Genomic DNA, 25836 nt, shown 5'->3' on the forward strand with positions numbered 1-25836 from the left:
CCTTAAGACATTAAGTGTTTCTTCCCCCCGCCAAAAAAATTCCTTACCAAAGGAATAGTATTAAGGCTTCAGCTCAAAAAAATGGGCTACCCAAACCAGAGTTATTACCTCAAGTAATAATATTGGATGTCTACTGTAGGCCGTCACGGGGATAAGTGCTTTACATTCATTACCTTGTTTAGTCTTCAGAACAACCCTGTGCCCATTTTACAGATGAGGAAATTGAGGCTCAGAGAAATTTATAATCATTTGCACAGATAACAGAGCTGTGCTTCAAACACAGCTTTGGCTGGCTCCAAAATTCATGCCTGAAGTCAGACAGCCCAGGTTCAAATCCCAATGCCCCCCACTCAAACACTGTTACCTTCGGGAAATTATTTAAGCACGCGGAGTTTCATTCTTCATTTGCAAATTGTAGATAATAGTGATACTTAAATAATAGAGTTGTTGTGAGGATTAGCTAGGTGCTAAGTGGCACATAACTAACAGCAGTCAAGCACTTACTATTATTTTTATGTACAGATAATCAGCAAATTGATAGTCGCCCTAAATCACAGATATTCAGAGCTGGAAGGGCCTTTAGATCTTTTTCATTTTGCAGACGAGGGAGCAGGCCCTGAGAGGAGGGGGACTCCCTGAGTCCCTCAGAAGCCCACTCTCTCCTCCCTACTCCAGGGTTCTGCCATCAGCACATCGAGTGGTTCTTCCAGATAATGGCATCACAGAGTGGATTTAGAAACAGGGTAGATGTATTTGCCAGGCCTCATCTACTGGGAGAATCATTTGCCTAAAAAAGCTAACGTTTTTAGTTCTTCCACGGAGAAAGTGTGCAGTCACACTAGAATTTTTGTTCCCTATTGGAGAAAACCCAGTGTACCAATGCAACAGCCAACTAGCAGTGCTCCAGAGCTTGTGCTTTGGAGTCAAACAGACCCAATTCCGTGACCTCACGCTGATGAAAACCCCCTGCCCCCAAGCCTCAGTTTCTCCATCTGTAAAATGGGACAATGCCTCCCGCTTTACAAAGCTTCTCTCCCTGGCACATAGTGGGTTCTCTGCAAAAGTCAGAAACAGGATCCTGGGACATTCCTTGGGAATTTCTTCATATTCATGTTTTAGGGTCATACTTAAATGATCAATCTGAATATTCAAGTTGAACTGGACCCCAATCGTAGGTTTTTTTCTTCAAGGAAGGAAAGGAAAGCAGGGAGTTATAACTCTTTACTGGATGAAAGGCAAAAGCCAGCTATGAAAAAACTTCCCAGCACAGGGAAGAACTTGAGCTGACCCTCTCCCAAGCCCCTGAAAGCTTTCATGGTTACGGAATCCTTTTCCACCCACGAATTTATGAAAATGCTGTTCTCAGAGACTCAGCCCCATTTTTCCTGCTTGGGGCACGCACTTGCTGCTCGGAGAGGTGTGGCTGGGCCCCAGGACCCCTCGAGCATCCCTTCATGGCCCACCTCTTAACTCTTCCTTGAGGCCAAGGCCAAGGGCAGGGATACACAGGAGGAACATCCCCTCCCCTAGGGGTCCATTTTCTGCCAAGACTGCCGCGTCAGCAGAACAAAAGCAAGTCTCTTGTTAGCACAAAGGCAGGGGGAGGGTGAAGCAGCCCTGTACAATTTTCCATCCCAGCAAGAGCTGGGGAAGCCAACTTGGCAGAGGATGTGGCTTGAAAAATAAGACTTACAGTTTGGCCTTCCACCACTGGAAAACAAAAGCCTGCCCGTTCCCACCAAAGGCTATGCTCTCTGCCTAGCACCCTTTCCACTCCAGGAAGGCTGGCCTGCCGGGGAAGCCTCACCCTCCTTCCCCACAACTCACACAGAAACCCATGAGGCACAGATAAAGGGCCATTGTCCCAACTGGCATTTCACTCAGAGCCCCCAGCCAAGGAGGTACTGGCCACATGGTTCTGCCCCACAGCCCAGGGTCTGAGCCGGGCTCGAGGTCTGCTGCAGATGGATGATGAATTAGCCTATCAGAGGCAGGTCTTAAGAAACCAAGCTGCAGGTTGAGGAAAGAACATGTGCTCTCAATTACAGAGTATGAGTCAGTATCATCTAACCTGTTTAAACAAAACAACAAAAAAATGTGATTACTCTTTTGTGAGCACCTAGGAAGGGCCAAGCCCTGTGCTGGGTGAGTCATGGAGGTTACTACTAAGAAATAAGGGCTGCTCTCCCATTTTACAGATGAGGAGACTGAGGCTCTGGGAAGGAAATACATTTCTCAAGGCAGCACAGTCACCCTGGATTGGCTGATTACAGCGCCTATGGCCTCCCCAGCAGGTGCCACCACAGGGCTTCCTGTCCCCCTTGTTGGCAGGGCGTCTGCCATATGCCCGGAGACTCCTAGGCCATTCAGGGAGAGGAGTGGTCCTTTTGTTGTCATGTCACACCCCTAGGAGACCTTGAAGGTGCCGGAGTTCTCTATCCTTCTCTCTCAGCCCCTGCAGGCTGGGCCTTGAGTGAATTCTCTTCGTCGGTGGTGACTCCAGGACCAGCCTGTGCTGTTCCCATGGGCCCGTGCGTGCAACGTGCCTATTGTGAATTGTTTGAGTTGGGTCACAGGCTTCCCAGTAAGAGGCCTGAATACCCCACTCCCCCACCCTTCCTCTGATTTATAGAAGGGGACATTATATCAAAATGGGACCCAAATGTTTTTGGTAGGGACTCCTCTCCAATTCTGAGAAACAGATTAGAGGCAGGAAGCATTTACTGTGGGAGATTTCTCTTCAGGCAGGCGTTCCTTGTTTTTCCTAAAGGCTCGGGATTCTCCTAGAGGTTCTACACTGCAAACAGTCCCACCCACGAGGGTGGTAATTTGATTATTACAATGACTGGGGGTGGAAATGGGGATGGGCCAGGGATGCTAAACATCCTGCAGGGTGGGGGACTCCCACATAGGGAAGCACTGCCCCACCCGGAATGTCAACAGCGTCCCTCCCGGTTGGGAAACACTTGACAGTGTCAAGAGGGCAGGCCCCCTGTGCTGGCCCATCGAGGGCTCACGGTAACTGAATAAAAGCAGGTGCACCAGGTTGTAAACCATCCCCACTTGGCTGCATATTTTGCTTTTTTGTGGTAAATGACATGAAAACTTTCTGGTTTCAGAAGCAATACATGTTTATGGTAGGAAATTTGGGGAAAGTCAAAGAAGAAAACAAAAAGCCTCTGTCTTCCACCCCTTGGAGACAAGCACTTTGAATCCTGTGATGCGTTTTGTTCTAGATTTTTCTTTTCTAATAAACATGGTATGTCAGAAGTTTGACTGGCTCATAAGCAGAATTAAAACAATCACCATAATAAACAAAGGAGATTCCCTGTTATTAAAGAATATGAGGAACATGTATTTTATCTCACTCTGGGTTATTGTTTTCTTTTTAAATGATAGAAATTAAACAGAAAAAAAAAAAACTTCACCATTAGGTTGACCATATCTACATAATTTCCTAATTGTGCTCGTTTGCCCAAGAGCCAGGGCTCAGATTATGTTAAGTGTTAGATTAACCACATTGGCTTTTTGAGTGCAAATCTCCCTAACCAGCCTGCATTGCAAATCTTGGAGTCAGTAGGCTGTTTCCCATCATCCCTTTCAATTCTATCTTATGAAGACTCCTTTGGACCTTTTTTTTGTTTGTTTTTTCATTTTTTTAATTTATTTGACAGAGAGACAGGGAGAAAACACAAGCAGGGGGAGTGGGAGAGGGAGAAGCAGGCTTCCTGCTGAGCAGGGAGCCCGATGCGGGGCTCCATCCCAGGACTCTGGGACCATGAGCTGAGCCGAAGGCAGATGCTTGATGACTGAGCCACTCAGGTGCCCCTCCTTTGGACCTTCCTACTGTCCTGTTCCTGCTCACCCAAGCTTGATCTTTGGAGATTGCGGCCTCGCCAGAGCCATGTTGGAGCACTGGTTGATCTCTCCTTGCCCTGCCGGCCTTGTGACCCGAATTGCTCTCCTTGACCTGCCTCCTCTGACCAGAAGCTCTCCATACTTTGCTGTTGGAAAAGCTGTGGGCTCCCTGTGCCCTCCTCTTTGACCTTCCCCTGGAGACTCCTGGCACTCTGCATAAGCTGGGCCCCCCCTTTGGTGTCTTATTTCTGATTTTCCTGCCCCCTGCCTGTGTGACAGGTCCAGAACGGTGAGGCCACCCGTCTTAATGGTCAGTGCATGCACTTGGCCACCATCTCCCCACTCCCCTATTAGACTCACAGAAACTCACCAATTTGCTTTAAACAAACCTCACCGATAGCATTTTAGCATCTTGGATGTTTCCAGACACCCTCATCGTTTATATACTTGTCTTTGCCTGTTACCTGCCCACACATCACACTGGAAGATCTAGTACCACAACCAGTGTTCAGGATATCACCAAACAAGTAGTAGACTGATTCTCAGCTAGTTTTTGGTGAGGCAGGAAGGCTTGGAACCCTTCTGTTACACACAGCTGATTGGGGAAGCAATTGGAAGGATTTTCATCTTGGCAAGTGAAATCCACCTTTATACATTCATCAAGTATGAGTGCCATGTGGTGAGGGTACAAAATTGATTAAGGTCCAGTCAAATCCTATGTGTGCAGAGCCCCATGACTCTGAGCCCCATGACTTTCCCCGTGAGGAAAGAAGAAGATACAAATCGATAGTGCGTACAATCAGAAAGAGACAGGAACTCTTAATCCATTTGAAGTAGATAAAAGTTTCTCAACTGGGATGGTGGGTGAGGTTGGATGAGGAAAGTATTCCAGACAGAGGGAAAGGCACAGAATAATGAAAGAATATGGATTATCTGCGGAATGGAAGACTAGACTAGGCATAGGAGGACAGAAGAGGAAAGGAGGCTGAGCTGTTAGGTTGTCCACTCTACTGCTCACCCCCTCTGAGAACCGGAGAGTTCAATTATCAGATCTGGCCTTTCTTCTTCATCTGGTAGGAGCCCCTTCCTTCTCAGGATTGATCCAGCCTCCCTTATCTCACCAAAACTTGTCTCCTGGGCCCCACTCCCTCAAGCCCTTGCATTTGAGCTGTGAACAAGGCTTTGGAGGACCATGCCTGGGGTCATCCAGGCCCTGTGGACATCCAGCAGGGGAGGTTAATGGAAGCCAGAATTTGGGTACCACTCAGACCTACCAGAGGCAGCCACATCCACACCCTCCCGGTTTGCTGAGAACTTGTCATTGCCCCCTTACAATGCCACGTGTGCTCTTCACTCCTGCAGGCAAAATTCTCTTCCGACGGAGCCACATCCGCGACGTGGCTGTCAAACGCCTCATACCGATCGATGAGTACTGTAAGGTAAGTCTAAGAGATGCTAACACTTCCCTGTGTCTCATGTCTTCCCTTTAGGTCATTTCTTCTTTTCCCTTTCTGGCTACAAAATAGTCATTGCGAGCAATCTGCAGTTGAAAGAAATGTAAAAACCAGAACATCAACCACCCATGAGTCCTCAGAGACAACAATTATTAAGGTTTCTACATGTTTCCTTTCTAGTTTTTGTCTCTATATGCATTTCTTTATGGTGTTGACACCATCCCATATGTGTTATTTTTGTTGCTCTCTCTTTTTTCTCTGATATTTTGATATAAGAATTTCCCCATGCTATAAAAACATCTTCTTGAACCTACTTTCAATGGATGCATAGTATTCCACTGAGTGTGAATGTTCCAGAAGTTATTCAGTCCCTGTCCTTGGACAGTGCAGCTGGCTGCCAATCCCTTGAATGTTCTAAATCACAAGGGGCCTACCTTTTGGCTACATTTCCTTTGATTTGCAGCTGTGGTTGGGAAAGAAGCATGCTTTTCCTTTGTCTAGGTTCCCTTACCTTTAGTATTATTTCTCTAACTTAAAATCACTAGCAGCTCTGATTGGAGAAGGTTGGGAATAACAAGAAATGCCTTAACAATGGAGCAGCAAAGATCGGAAACAAAGCATATGTATTTGTTCTTCTCACATCTGTCCTACATTTTCCTGGAGGTTCTAGCCAGTGTACACAGGGAAAAAAGAAAATAAAAGGCATACAGTTCGGAAAGGAAGAAATAAAACTGCCTTGATTCACAGATGACATGATTCTGTTGGAGAAAATCATAAGGGAGCCACAAGAAAAAAAAAAATTCCAGAACTAATAAGTTTAGTAAGATCACAGGATACAAGATCAATATAAAAAATTAAGTGTTGGGGCGCCTGGGTGGCTCAGATGGTTAGGCATCTGCCTTCGGCTCAGGTCATGATCCCAGGGTTCTGGGATTGAGCCCCGCACTGGGCTCCTGGCTCGGCGGGGAGCCTGCTTCTCCCTCTGCCTCTGCCTCTCCCCCTGCTCATACTCTCTCTCTCTGTGTCTCAAATGAATAAATAAAATCTTTAAAAGAAAAAAAAAATCAACTGTAGAGGCACCTGGCTGGCTCAGTCGGTGAAATGTGAGACTCTTGATCTTAGGGTTGTGAGTTCAAGCCTGACATTGGGCATGGAGGCTCATTGAGAAAAAAAAATAAAATAAAAAAATCTTTATTTAAAAAAAAATCAGTTGTACCTCTAAATACTAAGCATGAACAATCCAAAAATGAAATTAAGAAAATAATTCCACTCACAATAACATCAAAAAGAATAAAATACTTGGGGGCGCCTGGGTGGCTCAGATGGTTAAGCGTCTGCCTTTGGCTCAGGTCATGATCCCAGGGTCCTGGGATCGAGCCCTCCTCCATCGGGCTCCTGGCTCAGTGGGGAGCCTGCTTCGCCCTCTCCCTCTGCCTTTGCCTCTGCCCCTGCTCATGCTCTCTCCCCCTCTCTGTATCTCTGTGTCTCAAATTAATAAATAAAATCTTAAAAAAAAAAGAATAAAATACTTAGGAATAAATTGAATAAAAGAAGTACAAGGTTTATACATTGAAACTACAAAACACTGTTGAGAGAAACTAAACCAGCTCTAAATTAATGGAGAGACATTACTTACTCGTGGATTAGAAGACTCAGTAGTGTTAAAATGGCACTTCTTACTACTCAGGCATAAAAAAGAATGATATCTTGCCATTTGCAATGACACGGATAGAACTAGAGAGTATTATGCTAGGTGAAACAAGTCAGTCAAAGAAAGACAAATACCATATGATTTCACTCATATGTGGAATTTAAGAAACAAAACAAACGAGCAAAGGGGAAAAAAAAAAAGAGAGGCAAACCAAGAAACAGACTCTTAACTATAGAGAACAAACTGACGGTTTCCAGAGGCAAAGGCGGGGTGGGGCGGGGGAGCGGGGAGATGGGTGAAATAGTGGTGGGGATTGAAGAGTGCACTTGCTGTGCTGAGCACCAGGTGAAGTATGGAAGTACTAAATCACTGTATCGTGCACTAAAACTAATATTAAACTGAATACTAACTAACTGGAATTTAAATACAAACTTAAAAAAAATCTAGGAGAATAAATTAGAATTTGGGGGTCAGGATGAATTTCTTAATGAGAACAACGTGTGTGTGTGTGTGTGTGTGTGTGTGTGTGTGTGTGTGTGTTATATGTGGAATCTGTAGAAATTGATATGAAAAAGACAAACAACCATACAGGGAAAATGGGCAAAGGACAGGATTGGAAATACAATAAAAAAGACAAATCCCAATGACAAACAAATAATAACAAAAAAACACTAAATAAAAGGAAGCTGGCAGTTCTTCCCCAATTGATCTATACATTCAGTATAATCTCTGTCAAACTCCTAGTAAGCTTTTTTGTAGAAATTAACAAGCTGATCCTAAATTATATGGAGAAATGTAAGGATCCCAAAATAGGCAAAACAATTATGAAAAAAAGAACAAAATTAGAGGCTTATAGTACCCATTTCAAAACTTCCTACAAAAGCTACAGTAATCAAGACTGGCATAAGGATAGGCACGTAGATCAGTGGAACAGAAGTGAGGGCCTAGAAATAAACTTTTGTGAAATTTATGGTCAATTGATTTTCAGCAGTGGTGCCAAAAAATTCAATAGGGAAAGGATAATCTTTTTAACAGTGTGGGATAATAGGATATCCATACAACAAAAAAAAAAAGGAAAAAAAATTAAGTTGGATCCCTACTTCACACCATGCACAAAAATCAACTCAAAATGATCACAGACCTAAACACAAGAGCTAAAATTGTAAAACTTCTAGAAGAAAACATAGGAGAAAATCTTTATGACCATGATTTAGGCAGAGAGTTCCTAGATATGACACCAAAAGAGAAAAATTGATAAATTGGACTTCATTAAACTTCCAGACTCTGGGGTGCCTGGGTGGCTCAGTCGGTTGAGCATCTGCCTTCGGCTCAGGTCATGATCCTGGAGCCCTGGGATCGAGTCCCGCAGTGGGCTCCCTGCTCAGCAGGGAGTCTGCTTCTCCCTCTGACCCTCCCCCCTCTCATGCTCTCTCTCTCTCTATCTCATTCTCTCTCAAATAAATAAATAAAATCTTTAAACTTCCAAACTCTGTACTTCAAAAAAATCCAGTGAAGTAAGTAAAAAGACATGTCACAGATTAGGAGAAAATATTTGTAAATCATCTCTGACAAGGGACTTGTATTGAATCTATACAAAGAACTCTTAAAACTTAACCATGAAGATGTCCCAGTTTAAAAATAGACAAAAGATTTGAATAGAAATTTCACCCAAGAAGATGCATGATGGTTAATAAGCACATGAAAAGGTGTTCAGCTTTATTACTCATTAGGCAATCATTAGGTAATGAGAAACCTACACAGCCACTGGAATGGCTGTAATCCACAAGATAGACAAAACCAAGAGCTGGTGAGGATATGGAGAAACTGGAGCCCTCACTCTGGTGGGGACACACGATGAGAAGCCACTCTGGAAAATAGTTTGGCACTTTCTTCCACGAGTGAGATATGACCACTCTTAGATATCTACTCCAGAGAATTGAAAACTTACATCCACACAAAGACTTGAATGTACATGTTTGTAGCAGTACTAATTCATAATAGCCAAAAACTGGAAGCAATCCAGATGTCCATCACCAGGTGCATAGATAAAGAAAATGTGGAATACCCATACAATAGAATATTTTCGACAATAAAATGCAGTGAAATCCTGATAAATGCTGCAACTTGGGTGAATCTCAAGCACATGATGCTAAGAGAAGCCAGATGCAAAAGACTACACGTTGCATGATTCCATCTACATGAAATGTGCAGATGGAGACGGAGAGCAGATCAGTGGTTTCCGAGGCCTGAGGATAGTGCAGGCAGAGATGGACCACACGTTAGGCGGGGGAAATTTTTGAGGTGATGGAAAAGTTCTAAAACTAGATTGTGGTGTTGGTTGCACAACTCTATAATTTACTAAATATCATTGAATTGTGTACTTATAATGGGTGGATTTTATAATACATAAATTATACTTCAATACATCTTTAAAAAAATGTAAAGGGGGGCAGTGCGGGGATATATGGCCCTTGTCTTGGCAAGAGACCTCATGGAAGGGCAGAAAATCACTCCTGATCACTCCTGTCTTCTCTTTGCCAGACATGACCTCCTTTCATCCCGCCAACAACCTTAAGAAATAGGTTTTATTATTCCCATTGTGTAGGCGAAGAAACAGAGGTCCAACAAAGTTACCTACAACAGTAGTATTGGAGGATTTGATGGTTGAATGCTAGCCTTTTAGGACTTGGCCCTCCCATACCACTTACGGCCTCTCTTTCTCTCCTAAGGATATCCTTAAAAAGGGATTGGGGAGTGAAGGGCAGGGAAGGTCACCCAGGCACAAAGGTACTACTGCTGCCTCCCAGCTCTCAGAGGAAAGTTCGGATCTTCTCCTCTTTGTGTCTTTTCAAACCTCTAGAGCCTAAAAGTCCTTTGTCCAGGCCTGGCTGGCAAGACCTTCAGATCTCTGGGGTTATCTTGGCCAGCTGGGGATTTCCAGCTGGTATCTTCCCTAGCAACTATTGTCTCTCAGCCCAAAGTGTGCTATCCTGCTTCTTACCCCAGCCCAGCCAGCTTCTCCCCAGAGTGACACTTTCCTCATACCCAGGGCTTCATGAACCTCCAGATATTTGATTTGGAAAAGGAGATTTAAAATCGTGAAATGAGGGGCACCTGTGTGGCTCAGTTGGGCGTCCAGCTCTTGATTTCGGCTCAGGTTGTGATCTTGGGGGTTGTGGGATCAAGCCCCGAGACTCCGTGCTCAGCAGGGAGTCTGCTTGAGGTTCTCTATCTCTCCCTCTCCCTCTGCCCCTCTGCCCCCAAAATAAATAAATAAATCTTTTTTAAAAATCCTGAAATAAAAAGAGATAGCAGCAGCTGCCTGCATCTGGCTGATGCTTGGAATGGTATAGAGATCATGAATTCACCTGGTTTCACCATAGGGAAGAAACGGCTTATGTTGGATGAGCCACATGGAAGTTACCACTCCCTGCAATTAATGCATCATAAGAAGCAGAGCAGAGCAGATATTTTGGGGTTTGGTTTGGCCAAATTCCCCGGCTTGGCTTCAAGGGAACTGCCCTCCTGGAAGGAGATGAAACTATCTATTCCAAGGTTTGCAAAATCTTTTACAGACTACACAGACTTTTACTTAACATTTGAGTATCCGTTATTGGCATTGTTGTGAGCTGACTTAAGCCAATTTAATCTATAACTATTAGCTTTATTTTAGTAGAAATTGGTAGTCTCCAATAGATAAAGATAGACAAAGGCTGTAGGTATCCCAAACCTAATTCCAACGAGGAAGAAACTTTCTGCTCTACTAGACCTATTATAAAGTTACAGTAATTAACATAGTGTGGTGTTGGCACAAGGATAGGCAGACCATTGGAACAAAATAGAGAAGCCAGAAACAGACCTGTGTGTATTTGAACACTTTAATACTGACAAAAGCAGCCTCGCCGGTCATTGAGGAAAGGTTGGCTTCCTCAGTAAGTGGGGATCTTTATGGGGGGAAAAAAATGGTAACTAACCCCTGCCTCACACCACACATGTAATCATTTCCAAGGAAATTAAAGACCTAAATGTAAGAGGCAATAGTATAAAAGGTTTTAAAAGATGAAAATAGGGGGGAAAAACTTTATAATCTCTACGTATAGAGGGATTTTTAAAGACACAAAGTACCAACCATTAAAAGATTGATTTATTTGACTACATTAAATTTAAGAACCTCTGTTCATTGAAGAACACAGTGAAAACAAAACTTGGCCAAGTGCTGTCACATATACAAGCATTTATCATCAAGCAGCTCCCTACACAGCCTCTCAAGTTGTTCTGTAAGCTTATTGAAACACCAGCTGTCAGTCTGACACCACTTTGCATGGACATTTCCTCGAGACAAATGGAATGATATCCCAGTGCCAGGATCGGCTCATCCCACCCTGGTCTGACAGTTAAATCCCCTAGAAGAAACAGAACACAGAGGATTCAGAATCCTAGACCCAGGGTACCATTTTGGAGGATGGACTTGGCACATTCTTTTCATGCAAGGGCCAGAGTATCTGAGAATATTTCTAGAATATCGCTCATTTCACCAGTAAAGAATAGCATTTCTAACAACTGTTGTGCTGGTGAATAAAGGCTACAGTGTTGGGTCAGAGGTCAAGATAACTGAAGCCATGAAATAGCCTTTTCTAGAGTGAGGACTTGTGATTAGAGTTCTTTACTTGCCAGAGTGTTCATTTCTGATGAAGATTCACATTTTTACTAACCATCATTGGCGTGTAGTTTAAATCTAACACACACACATACACACACAGACAGACGCACACATAAGTGTGTTCGCCCATACTGTGGTATTTTGAACTAAATGATAGGCAGTCTAATAGCAGTGTTTACCAGACTCCAGCCATTTGAGACCTCCTGTCAAGACGTTGACTGTATACTACCACCTGTATTATTATTATTAAAATTAACTCGCTTTTTTAACTTCTTAAAAATATACATTTTAGAGGAAATTTTATAATATACTATAATATAAAACTGCTAAAACTTGCCAAAAATAAAAGAGCAATGAAACAATAGCAACAAAGGATATGTCTTTCAGTCTAGCCAGCTGCTGCCTGCCTACCCGAGGCCCCACACTACCTGGTCCTGCTCTTTTTCTTTTTTCTTTTTTAAGGTTTATTTATTTGTTTGAGACGGAGTGTGTGCCAGTGAGGGCTGGGGGAGGGGCAGAGGAGGAGAATCTTCAAGCTGATCCCCCGCTGAGCACGGAGCACCACTCAGGGCTCGATCCTGATCCCCCGCTGAGCACGGAGCACCACTCAGGGCTTGATCCTGTGACCCATAAGGTCATGACCTGAGCCAAAACCAAGAGTTGGATGCTCAACTGACTGAGCCATCCAGGCGCCCCAACCTGGTCCTGCTCTTAAGAGACAAGTTAGAAAAGCTTTTTCTTCCAGGAATTTCCCAGTTTTAGGTCTTATGTTTAAGTCTTTAATCCATTTGGAGTGGATTTTTGCATGTGGTGTAAGATAAGGGTCCAGTGTCATTCTTCTGCAGGTGGGTGGTGTTCTCCCAGCACCATTTGTTGAAGGGACTGTCCCTTTCCCGTTGTATGTTCTCGGTGCCTTTGTCAAAGACCAGTTGCCTATATGTGTGGATTTATTTGAGGCTCTTGGCAGTGATTTCATGGATATGATACCAAAAGCAGAGGCAACAAAAATAAAAATAAACTAGTGGGACTACATCAATCTAAAAAGCTGCACAACAAAGGAAATAACAGAGTAAAAAAAGCAACATACAAAATGGGAGAAAATATTTGCAATCATATATCTGTCAAGGGGTCAATCTCAAATATATAAAGAACCCATATATCTCAATAATGAAAAAGCTAATAACCTGATTTAAAAATGGGCTAAGACCTTGAATAGACAGTTCTCCAAAGAAGATACACAAATAACCAACTGGTATATGGAAAACTGCTTAATGTCACTCATCATCAGGGAAATGCAAATCAAAATCACAATGTGATATCATTTCACATTTGTCAGGATAGCTACTATAAAAAAAAACAAAAACAAGTGTTGGTAAGGATATGGAGAAATTGGAACGCTTGCACACTGTTGGTGGGAATGCGAAATGCAGCCCCTATGAAAAACAGTATGGAGGTTCTTCAAAAAATTAAAAATAGTGCTACCATATGATCCAGCGATCCCACTGCTGGGTATACGTCCAAAGAAATTGAAATCAGGATCTGGAAGAGAGATTAGCACTCCCATGCTGGTAGCAGCACTATTCCTAATAGCCAAGATGTGGAAACAACCTGAACGTGGTATATACAGACAACAGAATACTATTTCGCCTTTCAAAAGGATATTCGACAATATGTCACAATGTGGATGAACCTTAAGGCCGCTTTACGAAGTGAAATAAGCCAGTCACAGAAAGATAAAATCCTACATGATTCCACTTACATGATCTGAAATAGTCAAACTCAGAATCACAGAGCAAAATGGTGGTTGCCGGGAGCTGGAGGGACAGAAAAACGGGGCGTTACTAACCGACAGGTATAAAGTTGCGGCCAAACAAGAGGAGTAAGCTCTAGAGATCCACGGTACAACACCCAGTAATACTGTATTGTGCACTTAAAATTTGTCATGAGGATAGATCTCGTGGTGAGCGTTACTATCACACTGAAAGAAAATTTTAAAAATATAATGAGAGAAAAGTGGTAATTCGCTAAGGCATTCATTCTGAAGTTCAAGAGGGTTGAAAGAACTGAGAAAACCCAACTCTCTCACTAGGCGAGGCATTGTTATTTAACTGAGCCATCTTGCTGGCTCTGGAGTCACCTCCCAGAACCACTGCATTATACAGTACCCATTAACACGGCACCGAGAGACAAAGAGTTCATGTCAAGCAGCTATAGCGTATGATGGAAATCTCAAAGCCACTTCCTCACTTATTCTGTAGCACGACCTTCCAAGGTGGGTGTTTGTGATTTCCGTTTTACAGATGAGCAAACTGAAGCTCAGAGAGGTGATGGGACATGGCCAGAGCCAGAATCAGCAGCTGGGGCTATCTGACCTTTTATCATGACTCTCAGCAAACGGGACTCGTTCTGCTCACCTCTCCTCTCATCCCTGCATCGACCAGCCACATCTCTCCAAAGGGCCAGGATTCCCTCCGGGACAGAACGGAGTTTTCCTGGAACTGTGGTTCTTTGTTTTTACTGACTGAACACAAGACAGTTCTGGAGTATTTCAGAAGCAGAATTATTTCTCTGCCCCGGGTCATGTTTTTGTGTTAGCCTGTCCTTCCAAAATGAAAGGGGTAAACATCAAAGCACTCAGTGCCGCCTTTTATTAGTAACTTGGCTATATTTTATGGTTTAGGGATTTGGCTTTTACTTCCTAGGAATTGCTCAAAACCAAAAGGGAACTTGGCACTGTCAGGAGGTTTCCGTGGGCCCCATTGTCCCTTCCCTCACTGGTCCTTTTGGAGCCTCTGCTCATTTCAGCAGGGAGCACCCCGGGAGGCCCCCGTAGGTGCAGGCCATGGCCACCTCAGGGCCCACCTTGCTCTCCCTCATGGCATTGGTCCAGTGAATACTTTCAACCAGGTATCAGGGGCTCCCCAGGACTATCTAGACCTGTAGGGAAGGTGCGGGAGGAACAGCCGCATACCCCTGCCTTCTGTGGGTTCGGGGTAGAGGAGCTGGAGTCAGCCAGCCCTGGGCTATCCAGTCCTGCCTACTACACCAGAGCTTCCATTTCTCCATCTCCGAAATGGGCCAGCCGTCCCAGGACTGCATGGAATGACACAGACGAACGTGTTCCGGGAGCCGTCGAGTGCTGAGCCAACATAAGGGAATGGTGTTATTGCAGTCTGGGGGCAACGGCAAGATTTCTGCACACAAAGCAGCCAGGACACACCACGGTCCAGCATATAATCAGCTCCTTCACTATGTGGTTCTAACTGTACGAACTGCAGGATTTCAGAGGAAAGAAAGACCCGCGGGGGCCCCCAAGACGGCAGCTTGTCCCAAGCAGAATGAATCCTCCAAACCAGAAAGAGAAGGAGGTCAGAAGCCAGAGGCAGGGGAGGGAAGCGCCTGCTCTCTCCCTCTTGGCCTCTCTGCCTCTGGCCTGGAAAAGATCAGTCCCTGGGGATCTGCTACAGAGCAGGAGCTACTTCAGTAAAATCAATGAGCCACAAATAACAGGCCCTTCTGGGGTGAAGAGCTTGGACAGTGACTAGGGAAATCACCCTGCTAAAACACGTCCACCGACCTCACGTCTTCTTCAACTTTAGGTATGAGACAGCTCGAACCTGGGGGTCTGGCTTAAAGTCAGAGCCGGACTCAAAGGCCATATAGGGTCAGCTACCCAGGTGACCATCAGTGGGTGAATGAATAAACAGAATGTGGCATAGCCGTACAGTGGAATATTATTCAGCCTTGAAAAGGAAGGAAATTCCAGCACCTGCTACAGCATAGATGAACCTTGAGGCTGTTAGCTAAATATAAGCAGCCCGGCATAAAAGGACAAATATTGTATGATTCCACTTATATGAGGTATTGGAACAATCAAATTCATACAGACAGAAGGTAGAACAGTTGCCAGGAACTGAAGGAAGGGGGAATTATTTAATAGGTACAGGGCTTCAGTTTTGCGAAATAGAAAGCGTTCTGGGGCTGGAAGGTGGGGATGGTTGCATAACAAGGTGAACGTACTTAATGCCACTGAACCGTATGCTTAAAAATGCTAAAGATGATAGGGTGCCTGGATGGCTCAGTCTGTAGAGTGAGTGTAGTGTGACTCTTGGTCTCGTGGTCATGAGTTTGAGCCCCACATGGGGCATGGAGCCTACTTAAAAAAATGATTAAGGTGGCAAATTTTATGTGTTATTTTACCACAATTAAAACTTTTTATATTTTTTTTAGATTTTATTTTGACAGAGAGAGCATGAGCAGGGGGGAGGGGCAGAGGGAATGGGAGAGGGAGAAGAGGCTCCCAGCAGAGCAGGGAGCCCCACGCAGGGCTCGATCCCAGGAACCTGGGGTCACAACCTGAGCCAAAGGCAGACACTTAACCGACTGAGCCACACAGGCGCCCCTAAAACTTTTTAAAGATCAGAAAAATAAGTCAAAATACCCCTGAAACCTTGAGGAAGGGACCACTGGAGACCCCCATCCGTCTCTCCATTAGTCCATCGTATGCCAGGAGCAGGGTTGGAGCATCACTTTGCAGGGGATGAATGGAAGGTGAGCTTTTAGAGGCTTGTTATATAGAAAATATAGGACATGTTTTTCTCCACTCCCAATTCACTCAGCACTTGCAGGAGGCACATGAGAGGCACCCAGGAACTGAGGCCTTCTGTGGAGAGGAGCAGAGTCCTGCCTCCCTCTAGAGCAGGCACTGGCGGGCTGAAATGACGGGCAACATTGCCCATGCCATTTACATCTGTGCGTGTGCGCAGGCGCGCTCCCTGCACGGAAGTTTGTAAGAGAATGTGTGCATGACGCAGCTTTCCTGCACTGCGATCTGCATCCTCAGGACCCAGGCCAGAAGGGGCTTAAATAAAGATCTGTTACACTAAGCTGTTTATTCATGATGGTGCTTCATCTTAGTTTCATATTCTTTCAGGATCAGGATGCATCCATCCTTCTCTCGTATTGGACACAGACACCAGTGCAGTGCTGGGCCCAGAAATCATGTCTTTAGAATCATTGAATGGATACCTGTTGGGAGATGAACAGGCCCAAAGAATGCCTCGTCCCCGTTGTACCCTCCACCCACTCCTTATCCAACCCGCTGGCAGACATCTGAGGCTCCTTTAACTGATGAGCTAGCATGGCAAATTAATATGGACTGGGGCAGTGACAGATACCAGATGTTTCAACCCCTCAATAACCTGGGAACTTCTAACCTCTACCCAAATCATAAAGCAGTGCCCTTGCTGTAACACTGCAGATCTGTGAGTTAAGACATGCATGCAGGCATGTTGGAAACCAGCTTAGTGTTCACCAGTAGGCAGCTGGGTCAATAAAGTACGATACATTTGTGCAATAGACACCCTCAACATCCAGTAGACATGAAGTCATAGAAGAATAATGACATGGCATGAAGTCACCAGTTTAGTGTTTCAGATAAATGTATACATATTCTTTGCTCAGATATGCCCATAACATGTATGGGCACGCCTGTGTGTGTGTGCGTGTATACACAGTGTGTGTGCACGCATGCATGTGTGCATGTGGTCCCCAAACCAGCAGCAACACCAGGGAGCTTGTCAGATATGCACATTCTCAGGCCCCACCCCAGACCTACTGAATCAAAAGATCTGGGACCCAGCCGTCTGGTTTCACAAGCCCCCCAGGTGATTCTTATCATACCCAAGTTTGAGAAGCCCTGACTCATGGCATTCCTGACACCGCTTTCCTTCCTTTGGACTCATTTGTGTCTCTTCTCCAGGCCCTGATCCAGCTGCCCCCCTATATCTCTCAGTGTGATGAGGTGCTGCAGTTCTTTGAGACAAGACCCGAGGACCTGAATCCCCCGAAAGAGTAAGTTGGTGTGCGGACTTCCCCAAAGTGTACCCTCACGGCTGTCCCTGCTCCCAGGCCGGCCCCAAGAGGAATTGGAATAGAACAAGTGAAAAATTCAGCTTGACCACCCTGATTGAGCCCTTGTGGGACCTTGCTCCATGTGGCCCGCACAGGGGAAGGAAGCTGGCTCACGCATGGAGAGTGGTGGAAGCGGGAGCCTGGATGCCCTTGCGGTGGGGCCTTGCCCACAAGGGTGAATGTGCTCGTGACCTGAGGGATATGAATGAATGAGTGACAAGACCTGCTCGAGGTCTCAGCGCTCGTGAGTGACAGGGCCAGGGCCAGAATTTGATCCTGGTCATCCAGGGTCTAACACTGTCCCAAAATGTTCACCCCAGCCCCTGCAGCAGGCAGAAAACACTTCCAGGTGCCTGTCTGTGCATAGCCAGTGGTCCTGGCAGCCCAGGCATGCTGCAGAGACTCTCCCTACTGCCTGCTGGCTTTACACATCAGGAGTTGATGGCACCAATGGCCCTGCCAGCCCGAAACACTGACCTACTCATAGCGCTTTTTTAGAAAGTTTAATTGTGGGGGAAACCACCATGCGTGTCTGCAGAGAGAAGAGTTCTCTACAATGGAGCAGTCGCAGGGCTGGGGGGCGGGGGGTGGGGACCAGCCCACAGGTGCGGGGCAGTCTGGGGTCATAGGGGCCAGAGCCAGCACCTATTGGGAAGGGCTGAGAAGTGCCAGACAGCCTCTTTGGCCAGAGAGAGAGAGCAGGTGCAGGTGCACGCGCACACATGTACACACAACTAGAAGCCACCAAAAATACAAAACGTAGCCTAGACTATACCAAAGAAAGCACGAAGTATCAGCCGTGATAAGCTAACAGCATCGTGCTGGAGTATATGTATCTAGTTCCAAGAGGCTTCCTGTAAAGAAGGAAAAGGTTCCAATCTCTCTGTCCCTTCCCTGCTATATGACCTTGAACAAGTGTCTTGACTTCTCTGGGCTTCTGTTTCCTCATCAGTAAAGTGGTCTTGGCTAACCTCGATCTCATCTTGGTTGTGAGGATTAAACACCATCCTGCCTATAAAGGAGAGCCTGGTGCATGGCAGGTACTTACTTACCTGGTGAGGCCTTCCTGTCTTTAAGCCAGGCTTTGATGTGGAAGGAAGGTGGGAAGGTTGCTGAGGGCCCAGGGGGTGGCTCTGGGGCCACAGCAGGCAGTCAGTCTCAGGTGGGCCTTGGTTGTTGGTTGAGGGAGTAATGAAATAGCAACGAAACAGCTGGTCCCTTGGTCAGGATCCTGAAGCTCATACCTGAGTTAGGGCTAAAGATGGAAACTGGGGGTCGTTCCCGGCAGTCTTTAGGGAGACAGAAGATGGATTCCAAATGGTGCTGTTAAAGGAAGGTTTTTTTTGCTGCCATGCATAGGAAAACTTGGGACCGTCCCAAGCATGTCACACAGAGAAGATGATGTGCCTGGTGAGCCCACACATGCTGCTGCTTGATCCCAAGAGCCCCCCGCTGCCCCTAACTGCCGGCTCCGGCCAGGACAGCAAGACAACCAGCAGGAATATATGGCAGGCAGGAGCCTAGGACTTCAAGGAGCCCAGACCGTGGCTCAGGTCCAGACATTGAGGGCAACTCAGGCAGATGGTGCTTTACACAGAGGCAGCCCTGAGGGACCTCTGTGGGGGTGTCTTGGAGCTGGCCGCTAAGAAGGAGACTTCACCTACAGGCCAGGCCAGGATTTGGTCAGGAGAGTGGGCCCCAGCTGGGATCCTTGGGTTCTGATGTTGGGTGAGGTGCTTCATTTCTCTGGGTCTCCGTGTCTCCACCTGTGAAATGGAGGAACCCTCAAGGATTATTATGAACATTCATCGGGTGGGTCCAGATACAGCACTCTGACCAGCACTCTGTACCCAGTAAGTGCCAGTAAACGTGAGCCGCACAGGGGCAATGAAGTTTAGCCCCACTGAGGTAATGCGTGGCCAGGGGACAGCACGACCGACCAGCGCGGCCCAGCACTGGGGCCAGGCCCTGCTGCTCCTCCCAAGTGCACAGCAGTGCAGCCCCAGGCTCAGGGGATTGGCTTAGCCCCCTCACCCTCTCCCACGAAGCCCACAATGACAGGGACAGGGTCATTACATGGTGGTGAAAAAGCCAGACTTGAAAATTAGACTGAACTTGACATTTCTCCAAAGAAGATACACAAATGGCCAATAAGCAGAGAAGAGAAGAAGCTGCTCAGCATCGTTAGCCATCAGGAAATGTGAATCCAAACCACACCCGCTGGATTGGCTAGAACCAAAAAGCAGAGAGCAGCGAGTGTTGTCGAAGATGTGAAGAAACTGGCATCGGCGTGCGCTGCGGACTGGCTCGTAAGATGGTACAGCTGCTATGGAAGACAGCCTGGCAGTTCCTCAAAAAGTGAAACCGAGAGTTACCATGTGACCTGGCATTCCATTCCAGCATAGAACCAAGAGAAATAAAAATATACGTCCACACAAAAACCTGTGTACACATTCACAGAAGCAGGATTCGTAAGAGCCAAAAATGTGGAAACAACCCAGTGCCTCTCAGCTGATGAACACGTCAGCCAAGTGTGGTTTACCCACACAACGGGGTTTTATTCAGCCATAAGAAGGAATAAAATACTCATCTGTGGTACAAGGTGCTCGGCCCTTGAAAACATGCCACCCGAAAGAAGCCAGCCTCAAAGAGCCTCGTACTATATGATCCCATTCATATAAAACGTCCAGAATAGACAAATGTTAGTATCAATAGCAAATTAGCATCTGCCAGCAGTTGGGGGGAGTGTGAACAGCAAGTGACTGTTTCTAGGTACCGGGTTTCTCTTTGGAATGATGAATATTTTCTGGAATTAGACAGTGGTGATGATTACACAACCTTGTGAATATGCTAAAAACCAGTGAACTCTACACTTCAGCAGAATGAATTTTATAGTGCGTGATTTATAGCTCAATTTTTAAAAGTTAGGTAGATCTGGGTTCAGCTTGCACCTTGCTAGCTGTGTAGCCTTAGGCAAGTTACCTAACCTCTCTGGGCCTCGTTTTCCTCACCCAGAAAATGGGCATTAAAAGAGCACTTATTTCCAAGGGTTATTATGAGCATTAAATGAGTGAACTAAAAGTACCCAGCCAGGGTACTGGCACAGGGTAATAACATTTAGTAATTATTAGCTAATGTTACTACTGCCACAACATTTGTCTCAACCCAACCATCCGGTCACCTCCCTTTTCCCTTTATAATATAGGAAACCTTTTTACTAATGGGATACTTTACTTATAAGTATTTTGTAATTCCTGATTTGTAATATTGTACTGGTAATGCAGTTGTGTGTATAAATTCCAATGTGGTTGACAAATAACAAGGGAGTCGGTACTCATTATTCTGTATGAATCCTAGCCCACAGTAGTGTTCTCTATGTCACGGCGAGAGAGGTGTGTTTTATTTACTGATATCTAGACTTCTACCCAGTTTTCATGCGTTCCACTTACACTTACCCCCGAGAGCTTTCTGCTCCATGAGTACAGCTCAGGGCAGCCCTAAGAAGTGGGGCAGGGTCTCTGCTGTGCCTGCCGAGGTGGGCATCAGGCTCTGTGCAACATGGGGGCCTAATGTTTTCATACTGCATGCCCCCACATCAACCCCTCCCTAGGGCCCCCTACTCTGCAAATAGAGTAGACATGTTGGTCCCCAGGGGGCCAGAGCACTTACAGGGCAAAGGGAGAAAATTAAGAGGAATTCTTTCTTTTTCAAAGAATCTGGGTCCCTGGGGCTGCCTCTGATTGTATTCGTTCACTGGAGATGTTGTGGGATGGAGAATCTGTTTCCTAATGGAATAACTCATGTCACTGTGTAACACTACTGACTCGTTACTCTCTCCCATCCCCTTCTTTCCTGTGCAGGGAGCATGTTGGGAAAAAGAAATCTGGTAAGAATATTTTGCATTTTCATTCTTTCAATGTTCAACATACCCCTGCTGAGCACCTCTGATCGCCAGGCCCTGGGCACTGCCTGAGGGATACAGCATGTGACTGGGTGGATGGATGGATGGATGGATGGACGGATGCTTGGTTGATTGGTTGATATTCCAGCCTGTTTCCCAGAAAAAGAATTGGAGGTTGTTGCATCCTATACCAAAAAGGTACAGCCTGGATAAGACCTGCTGTCTTTCCCTGAGAATGCCTCAGAGGAGTGGGGGAGCCTGACACCCCCTGACCAGACGTAGAGGGTTAGGTACCTCTGCTCTGCTGTGGACAGAGGAATGTGGTGCCTCACAGCTGAGAGCATTCTTCCCAGGTGTTGGAAGGGGTCAAAAAAGAAGAGACACTGGGTCTTGAAGAGTGAGCAGGAGCTTTCCACAGAGCGAAGGGCGGTTGGGTTTGAGGAGAGGTGTACAAGTGGGAGGCCCAGCCTCTGTGCTTCCCTTAGTCAGCCACTGTTCTGGGCAGTAACGGCCACTCTTTCCAGCACCTCTGGCGCTCGCTCCCTTCTCCCGAGCATCAGTGCCCTCCCTTCCCAGCCTCCCTGTCCACCCTGGAACGCACAGCTCTTCTCTCTAGAGCAATGATGGAGAAAGAGAAGGTGGGGATTCGGGTATGCACAAAGGAATGACTCAGTCTTTGCAGGCCTGGGGTTGACAACTTTAGATTCACAACAGTCTGACCTTTCCTTCCAGCACCCCAGGATTATCCGCCCCCACCCCACATCTGCAAAGTCCCCTGCCCGCAACCCCCACACCTGGAGCCAGCGTGGTCTTCAGAGCTTCCAGAACTCTAAGTTCTTATATGCATCTAGGACTCCGGGAAGATTGAGGGCATTGATAATGATGTAGGGAAAGAGGGGCCAAGCAGAGATCCTGGATGTGAAAAAGCATGCCTCCTCTCATGGCCCTCAGTTCTCTCATCTGTAAAATGGGGATAATAATAGTAATCTGTCTTGGAGGATTATTATAGGATTTATAGTAATATGTACAAAGCACTTAGAACAATGCCTGGCATATTTTAAGTGCTACATGTTTCCTGCTGTCTCTATACTGCTACCATTAATTCAAAGCACATGGGCATCCCTGTCCAAATTCAATGCCTCTGGTCCCTTTACGGCCCCCTGGGTACAAGGCCTCTGGTCAGCTTTATAGGGCCCCAGCCATTCTAGCAAGGAAGAGTGGGGAGGAGCTGGGTCTCTTTCCCTCAAGGTCTGGCGTCTGGAATGAACGCCCTCCTTTTCCCAACCAGTCTGTTTACAGCTCCACTTTCGGGTTTTATAGGTACTGGCCGGGGCTATGGCATCCTGTTAAAGCTGCAAATGGTCCTTGAGCTCTGAGCATAATGATATGTTTCTTAGAAAAGAACAGAGAGGAAAAGAGGCACAGCCACTCTTGGGCAGGTCACAGAGTTTCTGGCTTTGAGTGTGCAGAGACATTCCTGGAGGGAACGGCTAAAGGAGAAGAGGAAAGAGACAGCTCTGGTTTGCAAAAACCAAAGTGTCCAGTCAGAACAGGCTTGATGAGGGGACTGGTCTGGAAAAGAGAAGAGGTTCTAATTTGTGGTGACGACTATTACATCATTCACCTGCAATGATGGGGGATGGATTTATTTATAGTTCAGCTGGATGGAAAATAGCATCTTTCTTCATTCAGGCTAAAGGCCCATGCTGGAATTAGCCTTATTTTCTTATCTGACCTTTGAACACTTCCTTTATGTGAGAACTGGCCTTCTTGATTGACTGTAAAAGGGATTTAAGGTTGACAGCCCAAACCCTGAGATTTCTGTGCCAGAACTCTGAATTGGAGAAAGCTCATTGGTCTCCAGAATTTGCCAGTCATGGCCAGCTGGCTGGCTCCTGCAGACTTGGGCTAATGGGGGCTCAACTTTTGCTCACCCAGCAGGAAAAAGTCCTCCCACCAAATTTAAGAGGTCATCTGATTATTTAAAGAGCACCTTTCTTCTTGATTTTTCTACCCTTTACTTATTTCAGTATTCTCTAATTTACTGGCTTTCAGCAAGACTGGCAGTATAGTGAATTTCTGGAAAGAAAATCCCACTTTATCATTACTCACTATATTAGTCTGGCTTGAGCTGCCATAACGAAAATACTATTGAATGAGTGGCTTAAACAACAGAAACTTACTTCCTCACAAGTACAGAGCCTGGAAGTCAGAGATCAAGGTGCCAGCACCATCAGGTTCTGCCAAGAGCCCTCTTCCTGGCTTCTAGACTGCTGCCTTCTCACTGTGTCCTCCTATGGCAGAGAAAGAGCAAGAACAAGCTCTCTGGTGTCTCTTCTAGTAAGGGCACTGTCCCCATCATGGGGGCCTCACCCTCATGACCTCATCTGAACCTAATTACCTCTCAGAGGCCCACCTCCAAATGCCATCCTGTGAGAGTTAAGGCTTCAGCATATGAATTTTGGAGGGACAAAATGCAGTCCATGCAGTTATCTTTAAAATTCAAGACATGTCATCATGAATAAAAACATGCCAGTTAGAAGGTTCTATGGTACCTCAGGCACTGTACCTCTTGAGAATATTTTATAGCGCTTCCTCAGTATTAAAATCACCCTTCCACTGTCAAATCTCTCTGCTGACCGGTTTGTTCTCTTATTCCTGCTGGACCACAAGGATGACGTTCCTTACATAGGAATACTTAGATATCAAGCTTGCAGCTCCTAGTGCTTAGCTACCTGCGTCAACTTCCAGGTATTGCTATTACTATGCATGATAGAGCTTGGGCGCAATATCACTGTCCACCAGTAGGTGTCTCCACCTAGCGCCTAACTGGCCTGAAGCCTAGTTTGAGAATCCTGGTCAAACGAATGATGTTTTCATAAACTGCGTGCTCTGGGTAAAATGAAGGCAGAAGAACTGGTGCTGGGAAAGCAGCCCCAAGCACTCTCTTCCAAACCACTTAAGGGCAGGAACTTTTCTGTAAAAAGCTGTTGTCTTAGAAGAACATGGAGAGGTCGGACACAGACGTGGCCCCTAGCGAGTCTTTGAGGAAGTGCGGCCCCGAGCCCTGTGCTCAATAGCAGATCTGCTCGAACTAGCCCAGAGTCCTAAACCTTGCTCCCTGACCTCCGCATTGCCTGCATTGGTGTCTCATTTGCAGTGAGTCCCGTGATTTTCTGATTCTGTCACTGCTCTTCATTCTCCCAAACCCCCTTGGCAGCCTGGTTGGGAGAGTTGGTGCAGAAATGAGTAGATCAGTCCATTGATCAGAATCCTGAAAACTGGATGTGGTACAAATGTACCACCATCAGTTGTTCAGACTGAGTGGCAACGATGAGCTTTCTGGACCGAGTAACCAGACTTGACCCTGACTCCATCAAAGCTCTGTCCCTGCCTAGAGGCAAGAAGGAGTCATCTTTGGTTGCCCATGAGATGGACAGGTACCTGCTTTAACTGTTAGCATTGTGTGCTCTTAGGAGGAGGCCTGGAGCCATGCAAAGCAGAAGAGTTTCTAGAATTTTCCCTTTGTTGATTCACTCCACAAATATCCATTGAGTGTCTGTGCTAAGTGCTGAGAGAACAAGACAGACACAGTTATTGATTAAATGTTTATTAAGTACCTACTGTATGCCTGACAGTGCTCTAAGCCTCTAGGGAATGCAAAGGTAAATAAGATGTGAGAAGTATTCTTACAGTCTGGTAGAAAAAATAGATGGTAAACAAAATAAAATATTGCAAGTGCTCTAAAGGAAAGCATTTAAATTTATTTCTGGGGTAAGAAGTCCTTTAAAGGTGAGTTTTAGAATATTCATTTTTTTCCTTCAGATATTTATTGAGCCTAGTAGGTGCCATCCACATTCTAGGCCAGGGGTTGGCAAACTTTTTCTCTAGTGGGCTGGATAGTAAAATTTCAGTGTTTGCAGGCCACATACAGGCCCTGTCAATAATAATTTTTCCTCTTCCTCTCATTCTCCTTTACAACCCTTTAAAAATACAAAAGCTTTCCTGGAGTGCCTGGGTGGCTCAGTCAGTTAGGCATCCAACTCTTAATCTCAGGGTCCTGAGTTCAAGCCCCACACTGGGCTCCACGCCCAGCGTGGCGCCCACCTTAAAAAAAAAAATCTTTCCGAACTCCCCTTATACCAAAACAGACCATGGGCCCGTGAGCCTTTGGATAGGGAATCCAACAGTAAACAGGAGCCTGAGTCCCTGCACTCATGGGGCTTATGTTCTAGAGTGGAAAGACAGACAACAAGGAAACAAGTAAATACACAGAATCTGTGATTTTTTTCAAACACTGTGGTGAAATAAAACTAGATGAGGCACTCAACCCCGCCATATAAATTATACACAAAGTTGCTCTTGAATTCGGGACTGTCCTTTTCTTGCCTTTATATAT

At 45.8% G+C, this 25836-nt stretch overlaps 1 protein-coding gene across 2 annotated transcripts in view; it reads left to right on the top strand.

Moving 5' to 3' along the window:
- SH3PXD2B (SH3 and PX domains 2B) overlaps positions 1–25836 on the top strand; it is a 97434-nt gene that overhangs the window by 42528 nt on the left and 29070 nt on the right. For both annotated transcript variants that reach the window (XM_088023674.1, XM_028102758.2), the window contains exons 4-6: positions 5221–5297; positions 17385–17476; positions 21397–21422. In XM_088023674.1, the coding sequence (XP_087879800.1) occupies positions 5221–5297; positions 17385–17476; positions 21397–21422 (195 nt within the window). The remainder of the gene's footprint in view (positions 1–5220; positions 5298–17384; positions 17477–21396; positions 21423–25836) is intronic.

Source organism: Eumetopias jubatus, unplaced genomic scaffold, assembly GCF_037043125.1.
Source record: "Eumetopias jubatus isolate StellerSeaLion01/CBP00866 unplaced genomic scaffold, mEumJub1_p1.0 scaffold_5, whole genome shotgun sequence".
Lineage (NCBI taxonomy): Eukaryota > Metazoa > Chordata > Mammalia > Carnivora > Otariidae > Eumetopias > Eumetopias jubatus.